Source organism: Lissotriton helveticus, chromosome 4_1, assembly GCF_964261635.1.
Source record: "Lissotriton helveticus chromosome 4_1, aLisHel1.1, whole genome shotgun sequence".
NCBI lineage: Eukaryota > Metazoa > Chordata > Amphibia > Caudata > Salamandridae > Lissotriton > Lissotriton helveticus.
The window spans coordinates 1,832,584,966-1,832,600,471 of record NC_136063.1 but is presented as its reverse complement, the minus strand read 5'-3'; the positions used below and the strand labels follow the sequence as shown (position 1 = coordinate 1,832,600,471).

General features: G+C 43.1%; 1 protein-coding gene across 4 annotated transcripts in view; it reads right to left on the bottom strand.

The window, feature by feature from the left end:
- POF1B (POF1B actin binding protein) overlaps window positions 1-15,506 on the bottom strand; it is a 234,852-nt gene that overhangs the window by 28,785 nt on the left and 190,561 nt on the right. For all 4 annotated transcript variants that reach the window (XM_078688473.1, XM_078688470.1, XM_078688472.1 and 1 more), the window contains exon 12: window positions 6,933-7,085. In XM_078688473.1, coding sequence (XP_078544599.1) covers window positions 6,933-7,085 — 153 coding nt within the window. The remainder of the gene's footprint in view (window positions 1-6,932; window positions 7,086-15,506) is intronic.

The window sequence follows — 15,506 nt, the reverse complement described above, 5'->3', positions numbered from 1 at the left end:
TTTTACCAGGTCTGAGTGGAGTGACACTTTTGTTATTTCTTTACTATTTCTGTTCTCTACGAAGCCAATTTGCCGAAGATCATATGTACTGATCCCACTCAGGCTTCTACATTTGGCGAAGGCAATCAGAATCTGTGCCCTATTTAGGGGGTTCATTTTTCTAGTAGTATTTTCCCTTTTCCCCACCAACATATGATCCAGATATACCCATTTGTTATTATCCATCTTTTGTACTTTCTTAGGAGTCTCATATCTTTGCTGTCTATTCTTTGGTCTCTCTAACTACAGCCCTTTACTTCCTGATCCTGATATTACTTGGATTTGTGGGCCTTCCGCTCTATGGACTCTATTTTGTTGGCCTGAAGCTATCCTTACTTGCTGCTTCACAATCCGAGATGTTATTGGTTTCTCTTTTGTGACCTTAGTTCTCTGTTTTTTTCTTAGATCTATAGGGGATTTTGTTAAATTAAGCTCCGGGTGCCTTAGACTGTTTGGTACATAGATCGGGGCTGATGCGTTTAGGCCTAGCTGTGCCTCCCTCTCTAGTTCCTTACGTTTCCTCTTGACTGTTAATTTTTGGGCTCGCTTCTTTTTTTCTGCCCTGTTCTTAGAGGGGGCCACAGTATACCCCCCATGCCTTTTTACCAGCATTGGGCGTCTGGAGATATATACATTATCTAGTACCTCAACTGATTTATTTATTATACTTTGATCTATGGGTTGTGGGGACCCTCCTGGATTTCCAACGGGTGCCTCTACCAATTCGATCTCTACACTTTCTTCTATGGTTTGTGTAGTAACTATTGGGTTTAACATTTTTGGCATTTGGATCTTTATCCCCGCTAGTTCCTCTTTGATCTTTTTTAAGTACAGTCTCTGAGCTTTCATCACTTCGTTATTTGAAAGTGTTACTTCTAGGATTCCTTGTAGAGTCTTCTGTAGCATCAGTATTAGTTCCACCAAAGATGAAGTAGGTGATACTGAAAGCTCCGAATCCTGTGTATGGTTTCTATCTGGGTTTATATGATGGCCGGTTCTTGTGGGGTCTTGTTCAAATAGGGATTTTTGGGCAGCTTGTTGATGTGGTGATTGGTCTGGTGCGCCTCCCCAAATGAGGCTCTGGCTCACTCTTTCGTGTCCCCTTTCACCTTCGTTTCCCAATGATTGTAATGAGAACATCTTTGGGGATGATGAAAGGCGGGGTGCTGAAATATGGAGATTTTGGCTCAGGAGCGTCAGGTTTATTGATATAAGGTCCTCCCTTACTGCCTCAGTCTCAGGAGATTCTTCTTCGGGATGTTTTCCTGATTCATTCCTTTCCAGATTTCCAACAATCTCCCCTGCCTTTTCTCCTTCCTCTGTGCCGTATTCCTCCGCATCTTCCTCGTGGTCCTGGCTTGTTACTGGCTCTGTGGATTTGTAGTGTTTCCCAACAAAGTCCTTTATAGATTTGGACGCTGCCGTGTTGTCTTTCTGTTTGGCCGCGCTTTGAATGCAGTCCCTTTTAGCCTGCTGGGCATTTTTAGTTGCCCTTTTGGTTTTTCTTTTCTTATGTCGCCCCTTGTTGTTCTCCATGATTGAGGCTTGGCTTTCCTGGCTCTCTTCCAGTGATATTGAGCCTTCCAATGATTTCCTCTTCGCTGGACTGTCCTCTTTATGCTGTTTTAGCCCTCTTTTCGGTGCCATTTCTTGGTTTATGTCGCCTTTATCAGTGGTACTGCTGTAGATCAATTCTCAGAATCTTTTATTTTTACAGAAATTACGTGGGTTCTTACACTTACCTCTGTTGTGCCTGTCCTCACCAGCCTGCCTTTGCCACTCTTATTGACCTCTTTTACGGTGTCTTCTGGGCTTTTCCTATGCGTAATACTCCAGACACACCTTCTTTTTTGGCTCCTTTCTTGTTCTGGTGCCTCAGGTGTTGTCTTATTTTAGACTAGGTTTCCCTTCTATGGAGGGTTATGGGTTCCACTATGCTCCTCCCCTGCTGTGGTCTTGCTGTCGATATACCTCCACAGATTGGTGTTAAAACCGCTTTCACTGCAAACACCCCCTCTTAATATACTTCATTGGGGGGAAGGGGGGTTAGGTGGCAGCACGATATCGACTTTATTCAGTCGGCAGGCGCGCGCTCTGAAGTCTGCACGTTCTGCTATCCTGGGTGGTGGCTCAGGACGTAAAGCTTATGCAAACCTTGTGAAGAAGGAGGAAACCCAAGTGCCGGTTACTATCCTGTGTCCCACGGCAATCCGCCGGCCGGCAGCCCTACGCGGCTCCCCTGTTTCCCCTGTTGGAATTTCTAGTGCCCCACTCACCACGCATTCGCGGGGGAGGGGGGGGAAATCGGGGTCTCGGGCTCACAGGGGGAGACTCACCGGGTCTCGTAGATGTCCGTTGCCTGTTTGATTGCTGTCGGGGTTCTCGGAGGCCTCGGCAACCCGGCGGCCCGGTGATCCTGGCGTTCTTTCGCGTCGATCCGCGATCGGCTTTCGGCTGTTTGGTCTGACGAGGCGGGGCAAGGCAGGCGAGGCTAGGCAACAACAGAGCGCCATCTTTAGTTGGATTCTTGCTTCGTAGGGTAGCCAATTAAGCGCTCTCAGATGTGGGGTGATATGGCCAAACTTTCTGGAGCCTGTTATAAGTCTTGCAGCCGCATTGAGACAAGCTATTAGCAGGGCTGTTGAAATCTTGGGTAGTCCTGATAAAGTTGTGCACCTGTACTCAATCCTCAAGATGACTAATTCCTGGACAACTCTTTTGAGGTCTGAAATGTTTCAGTTTTCTAAGATAGCTCAGATGGAATCGGGTATTTTTTGCCATTGTGTTAATGTGGGTTTGCATGTTCATGTTCTTATCTAGCGTAATTCCAAGAGACTTGGTTGAGACTACTAGACTCGGAGTACAGTTTAGCGCCGTGATCAACTTGGTCCATTCCATTATATTTGTAGAACATTTCTGGGGGGAAATCAGAAGGAATTCTGTTTTATGCACCTTCTCAGGTGATGGTGGTTGATCAGGAGTCTATTGAAGATGTACTTCTCTCAAATAGTAAAGTCTTTAACGAAATTTTGGATTTGTTGAATGGGAAAGCCCATAAGATTCTTTTCAAGAAGGGGGAAATTCCTGTCTAGCATAAACTAAGGAGGGCCCCAGTGGTGGTAAGTGAAGAGGTAAAGGAATTAATTCAAGAAATGTTGCAACAAGGTGTTATGGAACCTGTGGAGGCATCAAGCTAAGTCTCCTCTGTGGTCATTACGCGAAAGTCTAATGGGCGGCTTAGATTTTTTGTGGCCTGGAGGTCACTCAACTAAAACATTGTGGCAGATACATACCCCCTTCCCAACAATAATGAAATGATTCTGTTGTTAAAAGGGAGGGGGGGGAGATATTTTTCAAAATTGGATTCAAAGAGCACCTACTAATAAATAAACCTCCATGGAGACTTGAAATTGCTCACACCATTCATCACTATGGAGGGAAATGATCAATTTACTAGGATGCCCTTTAGACTATCATCAGCTGCAAGTGCGTTTCAATGGATGATCGCTGAAGTTTTCAATGGGTTTGGAAAGGTCATTTACTTTCAGGATGACATACTTATTTTTGGCAAGACTGTTCAAGAACACAATGCTGTGTTTAGATTTGCTTTGCAAAGAATTGCTGATGTAGGTCTCACTTTGAGGGAAGAGAAATGTAGTTTTCTGAAGGAGCAAACTGAATATTTGGGCTATACTTTGTCGGTCGAAGGGGTGAGAATGAAAAAAGACTTGTTAGAAGCCATACCTCTAGCCTCTTCTCCTAAACACAAATATCAGCTGAGGTTCTTTATGGGCCTTATTGAATATTATTCGAAATGTTTCCAAAGTTCTCAGACAAGACAGAGCCTTTGAGAGTTGTCATGAAGAAGGGGAAAAGTTTTGCATGGTCACATGTTCAGGAAATGTGTTTTGTGACGATAAAAAAAGAAGTCTGTGAGGCTGGCATATTGGTACCTTTTGACATTGATCTTAAGTTCATTGTGACAGTGGATGCTAACTCTACAGGGGTGGGTGCCATTTTCTCCCAAAGGCATAAGGATGGTGAAAAAAACTGTAGCCTTTGCTTCTCGCACATTTCCAGATACTGAAAAACTATTCATTTATTGAAAGAGAAGCCTTGACCGCTGCACAGGTTGTCGACTACGTTTGTACATATTTGTGGGGTACTCATTTTAACTTAAGGTCTGATCATTAGCCTCTAATTAATGTTCTTCTCCCTGGTGGTGCAGGCAAGGGTTCTGCGAGATTGGCAAGGTTTGCTTCCAGGCTCCAGGAATATCGGTATGTGATGGAGCATGTACAGGCGTATTGCCTTTCCCGATTATCCATGGATTGGCAGATGGTCAAAAGTCCTGTGGTGGATGATCAGGAAGGCGAAGGTTCAGTTGCACCTATACAAGATGTAGTGTTGGGGGGTGCTGGTGCATTCACAAAAGAGTGGTGCCAAGCTATCGATGTGGATCTTACTCTTTGTGAGGTCATACGCATGGTTGTTTCTGGTAAACAGAGGGAAAGTTGTGTTGCCAGTCCTAAGGGACCATTTGTCAGGTTGATAGATGGGTTTCCACACATGGCACTCATATTTTAATAAGGGTCGGAAAATTTGTGCCACCAGTTAATTTGAGACAGAAACTGGTAGCAAAGGCTCATGGAGGCCATTTGGGACAAAGTTTTACCCAGAAACGCCTTTAGGCACAGTCTTGGTGGCCTGGAATGGATGCTCAGATGCTGGATTGGGTGGTGAAATGTGTTGTTTGTAAAGAAAGTGATAAGTGTCTCCGTGTTGGTTATCAAACAACCATGGGACACACTAGAAATCCGGGGTTGCCCTGGCACACAGTTTCATGAATTTCATAGGACCGATGTAGAGGTACGAAGTGGTTTGAGGTTTGTAATGGTATGCGTGTATGCCTATTCAAAGTGGTTGCGTGCAAAATTCATGGGAAATATTACCACAAGTGTCACTATTCAGGCCTTGAGAAAAGTGTTCCTTCAGGAAGGAGTTCCCTCCGTCCTAGTGGCAGACAATGGTACGCAACTTACTTCCCAGGTCATGGAGGAATTGTTATGTAAAATAGGTATCAAACACCAGTGCACCTCGCTGTACAATGACCAAGGTAATGGCATAGGGAAAAGGTATAATAGGTTGGTTAAGGGAGTCATTCAGATGGCTTGTGTGTCTAATCAGGATGTCGAGAAAGCTGTTGATGATATGGTGTGGGCTTAATGCAGCACCAAACAAGACACTTTGGGTAAATCTCCAATTGAAGTGTTGAGAGGAGGGTTTCCTGGCAACAGATTGGTCCCAGCCTGGTTGAAAGATTGTGTTTTGGGTAAAGATGTAAATATTGAGGAGGTTGTAAGCAATGGAAGAACTAAAGCGGGTGAATGGGTGAAAGTTAAAACAGGTAGAGTAACTAGAGGGCTGACCAAATTCAGGGGTCCTTTTAAGATTAAGCAGGAATTTGATTTTCATGTGGTTTTGGAGAATGGTGAGCATTGGAACAAGTGCAGAGCTGCCTTATATCAGAAGGGTGCTGTTTGCTCAAGAAATAATGATGAAGCTGTGGGTGGTTTTATGGTCATGAGGGATGGAGACTTCGGATGTAGTGATGGTCCTTCTTCCAGTCACGACCAGAGGGGAGAAGTGGCTCAGGGAGTGACTACAGAATCTGTGGTTCTTGAGAGGGAACGGACAGAAGGTATTGGGTGTGGTGAAGGAAAACAAATTAGAGAGCGTAAAACCCCCTTGTACTTGAAAGATTATTTTTGTTGATACATTGTGTTTGGTCCTTATTTGTTCACAAATCCTTTCGTTTTTTTCTCTTTTTCTCTCCTTTGTGGTCTTATGTGGGCTCTTTGTTGTTCAGTGTTTTCCTATCTTTCTTTCTCAGTGTTCTATAGGAGCACTTGTTTAATTAATTAAGGTTTTCTATAATATTGGAAGAAAAGGAGATGTGTTGTAATTTGCTTAGGCTTGTTGAGTTGTTCTATGTGGAATCTGACTGTAGTGAGATTCCACTGTATGTGTTTTGTACAACCAATGTTCTGTACTGATCAGTTGACTACTTGGCAGGAGGGAACCGGTCCGTTGACAGATGGCGCTTGAATAAAGCAGCTTACCTCTTCTTATCCTGCTGTCTGCGGAGTCAATTTGTAAAATGTTGGCGATGATCTGGCCAGCTGTCAACATCTGAGCTGCGGACCCAGAATGGACCTACGAATAGATCCTGTATGGTTGGATCCAAGCTGAGGGTTGAAGCTACAAATACACACAAAACTAAGAAATTCCGGAATTTTTTTTAATAACTCTCAAAAACTAAACCTCAACCTAGGTTAGTTCTAGAGTTCTAGATCTAGGTTACTATACCCAAGTGATACTGGTACCAACTGTTTGTCTTTTTTTGAGAAATCGAAGCATTATCACTGTAGGAGTCAAAAGAACCAATACTACAACCATATCTCCAGAAATACACCAGAATTCCAGCTCAAATTCTAACGGAAGTTGGATATATGCTACAGCGCACTGCTATCTCCTGAGTTTAGTATTTTTATTTTCTCACCATTAAAAACATCAACAAATGGTAGGAGAGAAAATACATTTATACATAGATTGCATAGCCACAACCAAAAAAAGCAGAAATGGGTGCAGTGCTGTCTTTGGAATGACAACAGCTCAGACAACTACTAATATGTAAATGCTTTTTCTCTGGACCCAATTTGATGTGTGGCTATGGATTTACAAAGTAGAAACATAAGAAACAATTACACAAGGTTTTGTTCAACATCTGGGATAAAGAACTAATTTTATAGTGTGCACTTTTCATAAAACATAGACCAGCATAAATAAGCGTTTAATTTGAACACAGCAAGAGAATCATTGGCTTATGGTACCTGTAGTCTCAGGTTGTCGCTCTCTTGCTCTAGGGCACGCTTACTGAATTCCAGTTCCTTCAAGCGATAGTCCTTGTCAGCATCTGCATTCTTCAGAAGAAGAATCTGTTCTTCTAACCTCCTGATTTTTAGGCCATTCTCTTTTAGGGCTTGCTGATGGGAACAAAAATGCAGCACTATTTCTCAAAGAATATTCTTTAACCTACAAGTGATATCATTGTCATCATGCGACTGAAGATCCTATACGAATATCGGTTTGAACACTAACTCAAATTCATACTTGCTTCTGGTGGCCAGAGCAGTCTATTTTCCCGGAGAATTAAGTTACTGCACTGGTTAAAACTGTAAATGTGCAGTGACCCCCCCCCCCCCCCCACCACCACCCCCTTATAGAAAACAAGAGAGGAATAAAATACAGTGTAGTTGTGGAGCTGAACCTTGGTATTAAGATACTGAAAGAAGGCTCGCTAGAATACAAGTATTATTTTATTATCATAATAGAATACATTATTCTAAACATGTAGCAAGTACTCTTCTAATGAGCATTCAATTTTTTTATTATAAAAAAAGGTAGCCCCTGTAACACCTCTATGAATTGTTTCATGGTATTCTTTAATTGTATTGAATCAAACTAAAACATAGTCTTCAAGCTACACCTCACAGGGGAGGTTTACCTTGTCCAGAATATGTACTTGAGTAACTCAAACAAAAGGTTACTTACCTTTGTTAAAGTATCTACCAGAAAATAAAACACATTATCTTCCCTCAATTCCTCCAACTTTTGAATATCCCCAGGTGCCAGACTGAACGTTCACAGTGTAGGACATGGGCCTTTCAGTTTAAATGATCCTAATATTCTCAGATGTTGGTAAGGAACCTGGAGCAAATTGATCCAACCCGATCAGAGTTCAAGCAGCATTTGAGATGTGATGGGAGTGGTGAGCGGGTTATGGCCTCATTGAGATGTACCCACTTTCACACCATTATAAAAAGTAACCCAGCCCATCCCTACCTCTTATCTGGACTGGGTGTATGAGCCCAGTACTTGCTGTAGAGCATAGATGGAAGAAGTAAGAGTGGAGGTTGCAGCTGATTTTGAAGTTGAACCCTTCAAATTGCATCACTATTTTGAGTTGTTAAAGATCAAGAGGGTTATGACAAGAGACTACTCAGTTAAGAAAAAGATGTAGACAGCCTAAAGCACCGCAGTACACCTACATCAGTGTCAGAGCTGATGCCATGGAATCCACAGGAAAAGCTTTCGAACTCACGATAGCATTAGTTGCAGTTGATCTGGGGCTCCAGAAAAATTAACAAAAGAAGCCTGCAAACAGTGGCATAGCTAGAGGAAGGTGAAGGGAGGGGTGCGATCTGCCCAGGCGGTATGAGTTTTGGAGGGCGGCGGCCTCCTCTCACTCTTACCTGCCATCTCGGGCACCAATCACCAGCACCCCCCCTCCGCTCTTCAATACAGCCACCGCGGGGCGGCAAACACAGGGACCGTCATGGGAGGCAATAGGGTTAGCTACGCCACTGCCTGCAAAACACATTAAATACAAAATTCTTCAAAAAGAAATACAATCAAAGATGTCCCTGCTTCAAAAAGTGTTATCTCTAACCAAAAGGGTGAAATTGTTGGCATATAAAGTGAAGGACTGTAAAAGCACTCAAGAAGGAATAATATCTGTACGGTTGGCCTGCCTGAAAACAATTGAAGGATGGACTTGGGTGCACCTCAAGGTCTCTCTAATTGATTTGTAAACAAACCTCTCCATAGGTTTCCTGTTCCCCACCAAACTATTTCTCTTTGGAAAACTACAGAGCAATGAGTTTTCCACACTAGACCAAAGGCTTGCAACACCAATGTTCTTTCTCCTTGGCAGAGAAGATAAAACTGACGAAAAATGGAATGTGGTAAATGTTTTATAGAGGAGTCCAGAATGCTACACGACTGACCTTCCTTGGTGTGTCATGGAGGAAGGTGAGAAAGACAGTAGGGGGGCAGGGAGCGGAGCCAGAGGAGGCATTTTTTTAAAATTACTATTCTCTGGTGTCTAGTCGGCTTTCTGCCCCATGCAGGTGAACACCCCCAACCTGCCCATAGGGAGGGACAGAAAGGCGGTTGTGGTTTTGCGAGGGTAGGGGCATGGCCCAATGCCAGCGTGGGAGGCCCGATCCGATTTTACTTGAAGATGCTTTTCTGATGTCTAGTAGGCTTTTTGTCTCCACCCCTCGCCCGGCGGTCAGAAAGACTGTCCTGCACGGAACAGTTTGACTCTACATGCTGTGGGTGAGCTGGTCAGTATATTCCTTAGACCAAAATGGCTATTTAGGAAATTACAGAGCTTATTAAGAATTGCCGAGCACTGTTGTGATAGATATCAAATGAAGACAGGTTTAGAATTCTGTATTATTCTAATGTATGAGCGGAAGCCTTTCGAGGATGTTGGAATGTCAGAGGGCAAAGCTGACAACCTGGCTTGAGACAGGAGTTGAGACAGTGTGTAAATTGTTTGTGGATTGGATACTAAGTGTCTTTCATGAGAAAATGCCATTCCGGTGGCGATTTTCTCAATTTATAGAAAGACCGTTGAGATTTGCATGCGCTGGGGTAGTGAGGGCAAAGACACACCTATGCATGAACTGCTGCGTCATTTATATCCACTGGGGAAGAACATGGTAAGGTTTCTATATCAGGCTCCCTTGGCGCTCATCTCCAACTGACTTAATAGACCTAAAGGAAAAGTGGGCTGCAGACTTAGGACAAACCAAGCAGAACGAGATTAGAAAGGGATTCTGAACAATGCTCCCGAAACACTAAGGAATGGGATGTTTAAACTATTGCACTTTAACTTTTCACATGGGAATTATCTTACTGCTAAAAAGACCAGCAACAACTATCCCTCCGCCTCTTCTTCTTGCCCGTGAGCCAGTTCTACCAATGTGGAGTTTTACCATGTAACTTGGTCCTGCAGATTATTTTGTTAAAAGTAATATATGGCCCTACTGAAGCAAATATAATAATCCTTTTCAGGTCTGAAAGATGCCTACTGTTCTGATGCCACATCCCCAGAAAAGAACAGCAAGCAATTGATTCAGAAAACAAAAAACTGATTTCTAGCCATCCCAAACTTGTGCCTCACCCACGAACCAGCCACGGCTGCAGAAGACCACTTTGTATCCTGAACTGTTTATGATGCCATTCATTAATTTTCTTTTGCATTTGGAGCCATTATATCGCAGAAGTTACATCAGGAGTCTTTATTTCACAGGTAGGGTTTCAGTCTTTTATATATAAGAACATATGTATTTTAGGCCTGGGAGGTAAATTCCGTTCAGCTCCCGGAATTTGCAGAATTTTGATAATTTTGCGTTCCGCGGAGAAAGCGAAATTACGCAAAATTCTGCATTCCGCGGCCTTCCAAAATTTTTGCTTGTTCGCGTTCTCAAAATGCATGTTCGCAAGATATTTTCCCCCGAGCACGCAAACAGCGATTGCGAACAGTAAAAAAGCATCGCAAACAAGCAATTCTGCATGTTCGCTGAGATTTTTTACCGTTTCGCAGAGATTTGCGTAACGCGATTTCGCAAATTCCGCCCACCCCTAATGTATTTACAAATATTACGCATTTTAAAAATTGTAACTCAAAATAAATGTCAAATTATATTTTTAAATAACTGAAAAGTATTTTACTTTTGAATATCTGATTGTGATTAACAAGTAGAGTAAAAAAACTAAAATGTGTTAATATTTTTTAATTAATTCCAATTTTTGGAAATATATATATATATATATATATATCTATACTACTATTATAAAGAGAGAACAGAAACCTTTTGGCAAGGTAAACTCGGGAACCACAGCGCCAATCCACACACCCAATACATTGTTGTAATACTCAGGGTGTGTAGATGGACATAGGCTGCATAAAATAAAATAAAAACGTAAATTAAAAAGTTACACTTTAAAAACAAAGTGGTCCCCTAAAAGTAGCGCCGGCCGCGACCTAGCGCTGGCCGCGACCTAGCCATGTCCGCAACATGCGTGATGACGACAGGCGGGGAGGAGCGGTGACGAGCAGCGAGGAGTGGCGGTGAAGTCCGGAGCGCAGGGAAGAGCTGCGGCTCAGGTAAGGCAAAGGCGAGGCGGGAGGTGGTCTGGGAAATGCCCCCAGCCCCCTTCTGCCCCGGGCAACGCTGCCGCAATCCAGAAATGCTGCCCCCAGCCCCCTTCTGCCCCAGGCAACGCTGGGGCGGGCTGCTAGTATATACATACACATCGCTTTTTAGGGTTGTAACCAATTTTTAGGGCTCAATGGCTCAATGACGGGTAGTGTATACCACAATAAGGAGTTATTAGGGCTCAGGGATGGGTAGTGTATACAGTAGTATGGAGTTTTTAGTGTTGAGTAATGGGCAGTGTTTAAAGTAAGGCAGTGTATTTTGAGGGATCAACGATGGGTAGTTAAATGTATATTAAGTAAAAAATTAACTATAATATAATTATATTAATTTTACTTTTAAATTAACAATATGAGTGTCATTTTTGCAAATTCCTAAACAAAATTGTAAAAAAAAGTAAACAATTTATTACTTTATTACACTTAACATAATTTTATATTACAATATTAAAAAATACTTAAATCACACACAAAAATAAGTAGATTCACGGTATATTAAAAACTTCAGTACATGAAGCAATAACGGTTTAGATACGGGAAAGGTATTGACCATTCACCTGAAATAAATTCTTTTTATGACTACTGCTTCAAGGAATTCACAATATTAGATATAAAGTATCGTTTTATATTCTGTTGGTTTAATTTTTTGCAGACATTTACTGATTATTTAACTCCCTTTTTATTTTAGGTGCCAGTACCTATTGCAGGCACAGGAGTTGAGATTGTGACCAAAATGGAGACCTACATTCTTTCCCTTCAGGTAATGGGGCTGAATCATTCAGTGGGGTCATAGTAGGAGTACGCTTTATATACAAGTATTGTTTTATATGTCTGCATATTATATATTATATAAAGGCGGTTGCCAGTAGATAGTAATAGTTACAACTTTGTTTCCATAGAAAGAGCATTTTTTCATTTGTCAATAACGTTGGCACTGTTTGACGAATCTTCAAAAAAAAAATTCAAAACTGATATGACGTTCACTTCAGCTGCTATCTTGAAAGTTTCGGGGTGGACCGTCAAGCGAGGGACGAGAACCAGGGCGTGCTTAAAAGCGGGTTTTACCTAAGTTAAATACCATAGGACCTTTAGACACGGCTACAGCCTGAACTGCTGAACGTAATTACACTAAATTTGGCAGGAAGGTACATGTTGGTTCAAGGAAGAGCCTTTTTGTGATTTGGTGTCAATCCATTCAGTAGTCTTGGAGTTATTTAAAGAAATTTCCAGTTGTGTACATATAAGGACACAGTTAATCAGCGACCACCTCCTGATCTCATGCTGAGATCTGATTGGCTGCCAACACTTCAAACCAGGAAGTGTTGGCAGCCATCTTGTGACTTGGTTGAACAGAGTCACAGGAAAAAACATTTGGAAAAAAAAAAGGGTGCAGGGTAAAAACACCCTGACCCCCTAGGCCTCTTGGGGGTGCCCCAGATGGACCCCACAGACACAAAAAAGCATTTTTTTTTTAGAAATTGGCGGAGTTGTGCTGAATTTACGGATTTCGATGAAAGTTTTAGAAACAAAATCAAAGAGCAGACTCACACACTTCATTAGTGATTAGCCACTGGGTGGGCCAGTTCCAGGGGCAGTTTTTATAGTAATACGGGGGTGCCCATGCAGCCCCCCTGCGCCCTGGGGACCGCCATTGCCCCAGGTGAAACATATGTAAACTGATGCAGGGGGCTTGCACGGACCCCTGCAGCCCCGGGGACTGCGGGGGGCCAAGCCGGGCACTGCTCTCACCAAGAGTAAGGAAGAGCATTTTGCTCTTGCTTGCTCAAAGTGGAGCACAATTTACTTTTACACACAGAAAGCTGCATGTTGTGTAAAAGCAATACCTGCTCCCACAGGGACTTTCAGACTCCCTTGTGTTCCCAATCAGTGGGAGTGGGTGCCCTGGGTGGGACCAGGGCACCATCACTACAGGCCATGGTCCACGGGCCCCCTTTCATTACTTAAAGAAAATAAAAATGACGGTCCTCGGGGATGGGGGCACTAGGACCGAAATCAGCCTGCGACGTGAGCTTCGCCGCCCCCTCACCAATTAAAAGTAAAGGCCTGGCACTGGGGGATGGGGTGCCCGGAGCTGAAAAAGGCCTAGGGAAGAGGGGCCACCCAGCCCCCTCCCTTAAAAAAAAAACATTTTAAGAAACCCCTTCACCACCACTCTGCAAACTCCTGGATGAAGTCTCCTTGGATGCTGAGCGTCCTTGGGGGCGAACTACACATCCGGTTACCTTTACTAAGTCCTACACAGTGGGATTGCGAAGAGATCTTCAGAGGCCACACACCCTTTCTACACCACACTGCAAGTGTGGCTCCTGGCGCACTACTGGTTGGGGAATTACGTGCCCTTTACTCCCGAGGGACCTTGGGGGCAAGAATCTCTCCTGATACCTCCTTTGAGTCTTACACAGCCAGATTCCTGAAAGCTAGTCAAAGGCCCCACCCCATTTCTCCACCACTCTGCAAATGAGACTACTACTTAAAAATCATAGAAGTTCACTAAAAAAAACGAAGGTTACAGGGACGTCATAGTTAGGAAATGGAATAAAAAAAAACAAAGAAATTCACTAAAATAACAATGGTTACAGGGACCTTATAGTTAGGCTCAGGTTTAAATCATACAAAACGAGTGAAATTCAGCAGTTATATTTAGTTGAGCTAACTATAATTTGCATCCCCCGCAGTGCACTGCTTATGACATTACATATTACATCACTCATGATATGGTCAGTGACATCACTGCGGACATCACTGATAACATCATCCACAGAATCACTGACGTACCCACTCACATCCTTAGAGCCTTTTATACTCCCACTCCCACACCACTATTCAGATACCCATTCACAGACCCATACCAGTACTTACAAAGCCATTTACTGATTCATAGTTCTACATATATCCACTCATACAACCACTCGGTCACTAATAAAGCCACTCACACAGTGTCAGTCACCCATAGAGCTACTCACACACCTAGCCACGCACTCATAGTCAATCACACAGCGACTTACCAACCTGTACATATACACACCCACTCACTCATACAGATACTAACACATACTCACCTATACAGTCACTGACACATCACACACTCACCCATACAGCCACTTTCGCATTCACTTACTCAGCCATAGTCACTCATATACCCCATCACTCACCTTTACTGCGTTTCAAATACTCAGTTACTCACCCATATAACACTGACACATGCACTCACTGACATAGAGATACACACACACTCTGACCCATAGAGACCCTCACACACACACACTAATCCCTACAGCCACTGACTCACCCACTCACTCACTCATCCGTACGAGCAGTCACTCACCCCCTCACCCACTCACAGAGACAACTATACAGGTACTCAGACAACCAATCACTCAATACAGTCACTCATGTACCCACTCACACACCCATACAGCCACTTTGACACCAACTGACTGAAACAGACATTCACACAACCAGTCACTCACCCATACATTTACTGAGACACCTAATCACTCACATATACAGTCAGTCACGCAGCTACAGAATCATTCATACATACACTCTTACTCCCTATGAAACGTTTTAAAAACAGTCACAGTCACTGGATGATGTCACGAGTGATGCCACTGACCATGTCATGAGTGATGTAATATCTGAGGTCATAAGCAGTGCATTGCGGGCGCAAGTTGTAGTTAGCTCAGCTAACTATTACTGCCGAATGTCACTGATTTTTGAACGAGTGAAACCTGAGCCTAACTTTAACATCCCTGTATATATATATATATATATATATATATATATATATTTCCAAAACATTTATGATATCTGTACGCTCTCAGGAACCACACAACAATCCAAAAAATGCTATTACTTCGGTTTATTCACACAACGCGTTTCGGCGACTTGCCTTGATCACGTGATCAAGGCAAGTCGCCGAAACGCGTTGTGTGAATAAACCGAAGTAATAGCATTTTTTGGATTGTTGTGTGGTTCCTGAGACCGTACAGATATCATAGATGTTTTGGAACTAATGCTAACCGGCGTGCTTCACCGGAGAGTACGCCACTTTTCCATGGGTCACAGCGTTGCAGCAGAAGCGGCTTTGTTTTGAATATATATATATACTAGCAGGCCGTCCCGACGTTGTCCGGGAGCAATTAGGCTTCAGGCCCCCCGCCGCCCCGACGTTGTCCGTGGGTCCCCTGGAGCCTTCCTCCATATATTGCAGTATTATAACTCTATGTTTACTTTGTATGCTTTTGTAACCTGCACACGTCACTTTTTCCTCCTGTAATGCACCGTTTGCTACGCTCACGATTGTCACTTTTGTAATGCACCGTTTGCTAGCTCTTGTATTTTTTTGGCTCACGATTGTCATTTTTGCTTT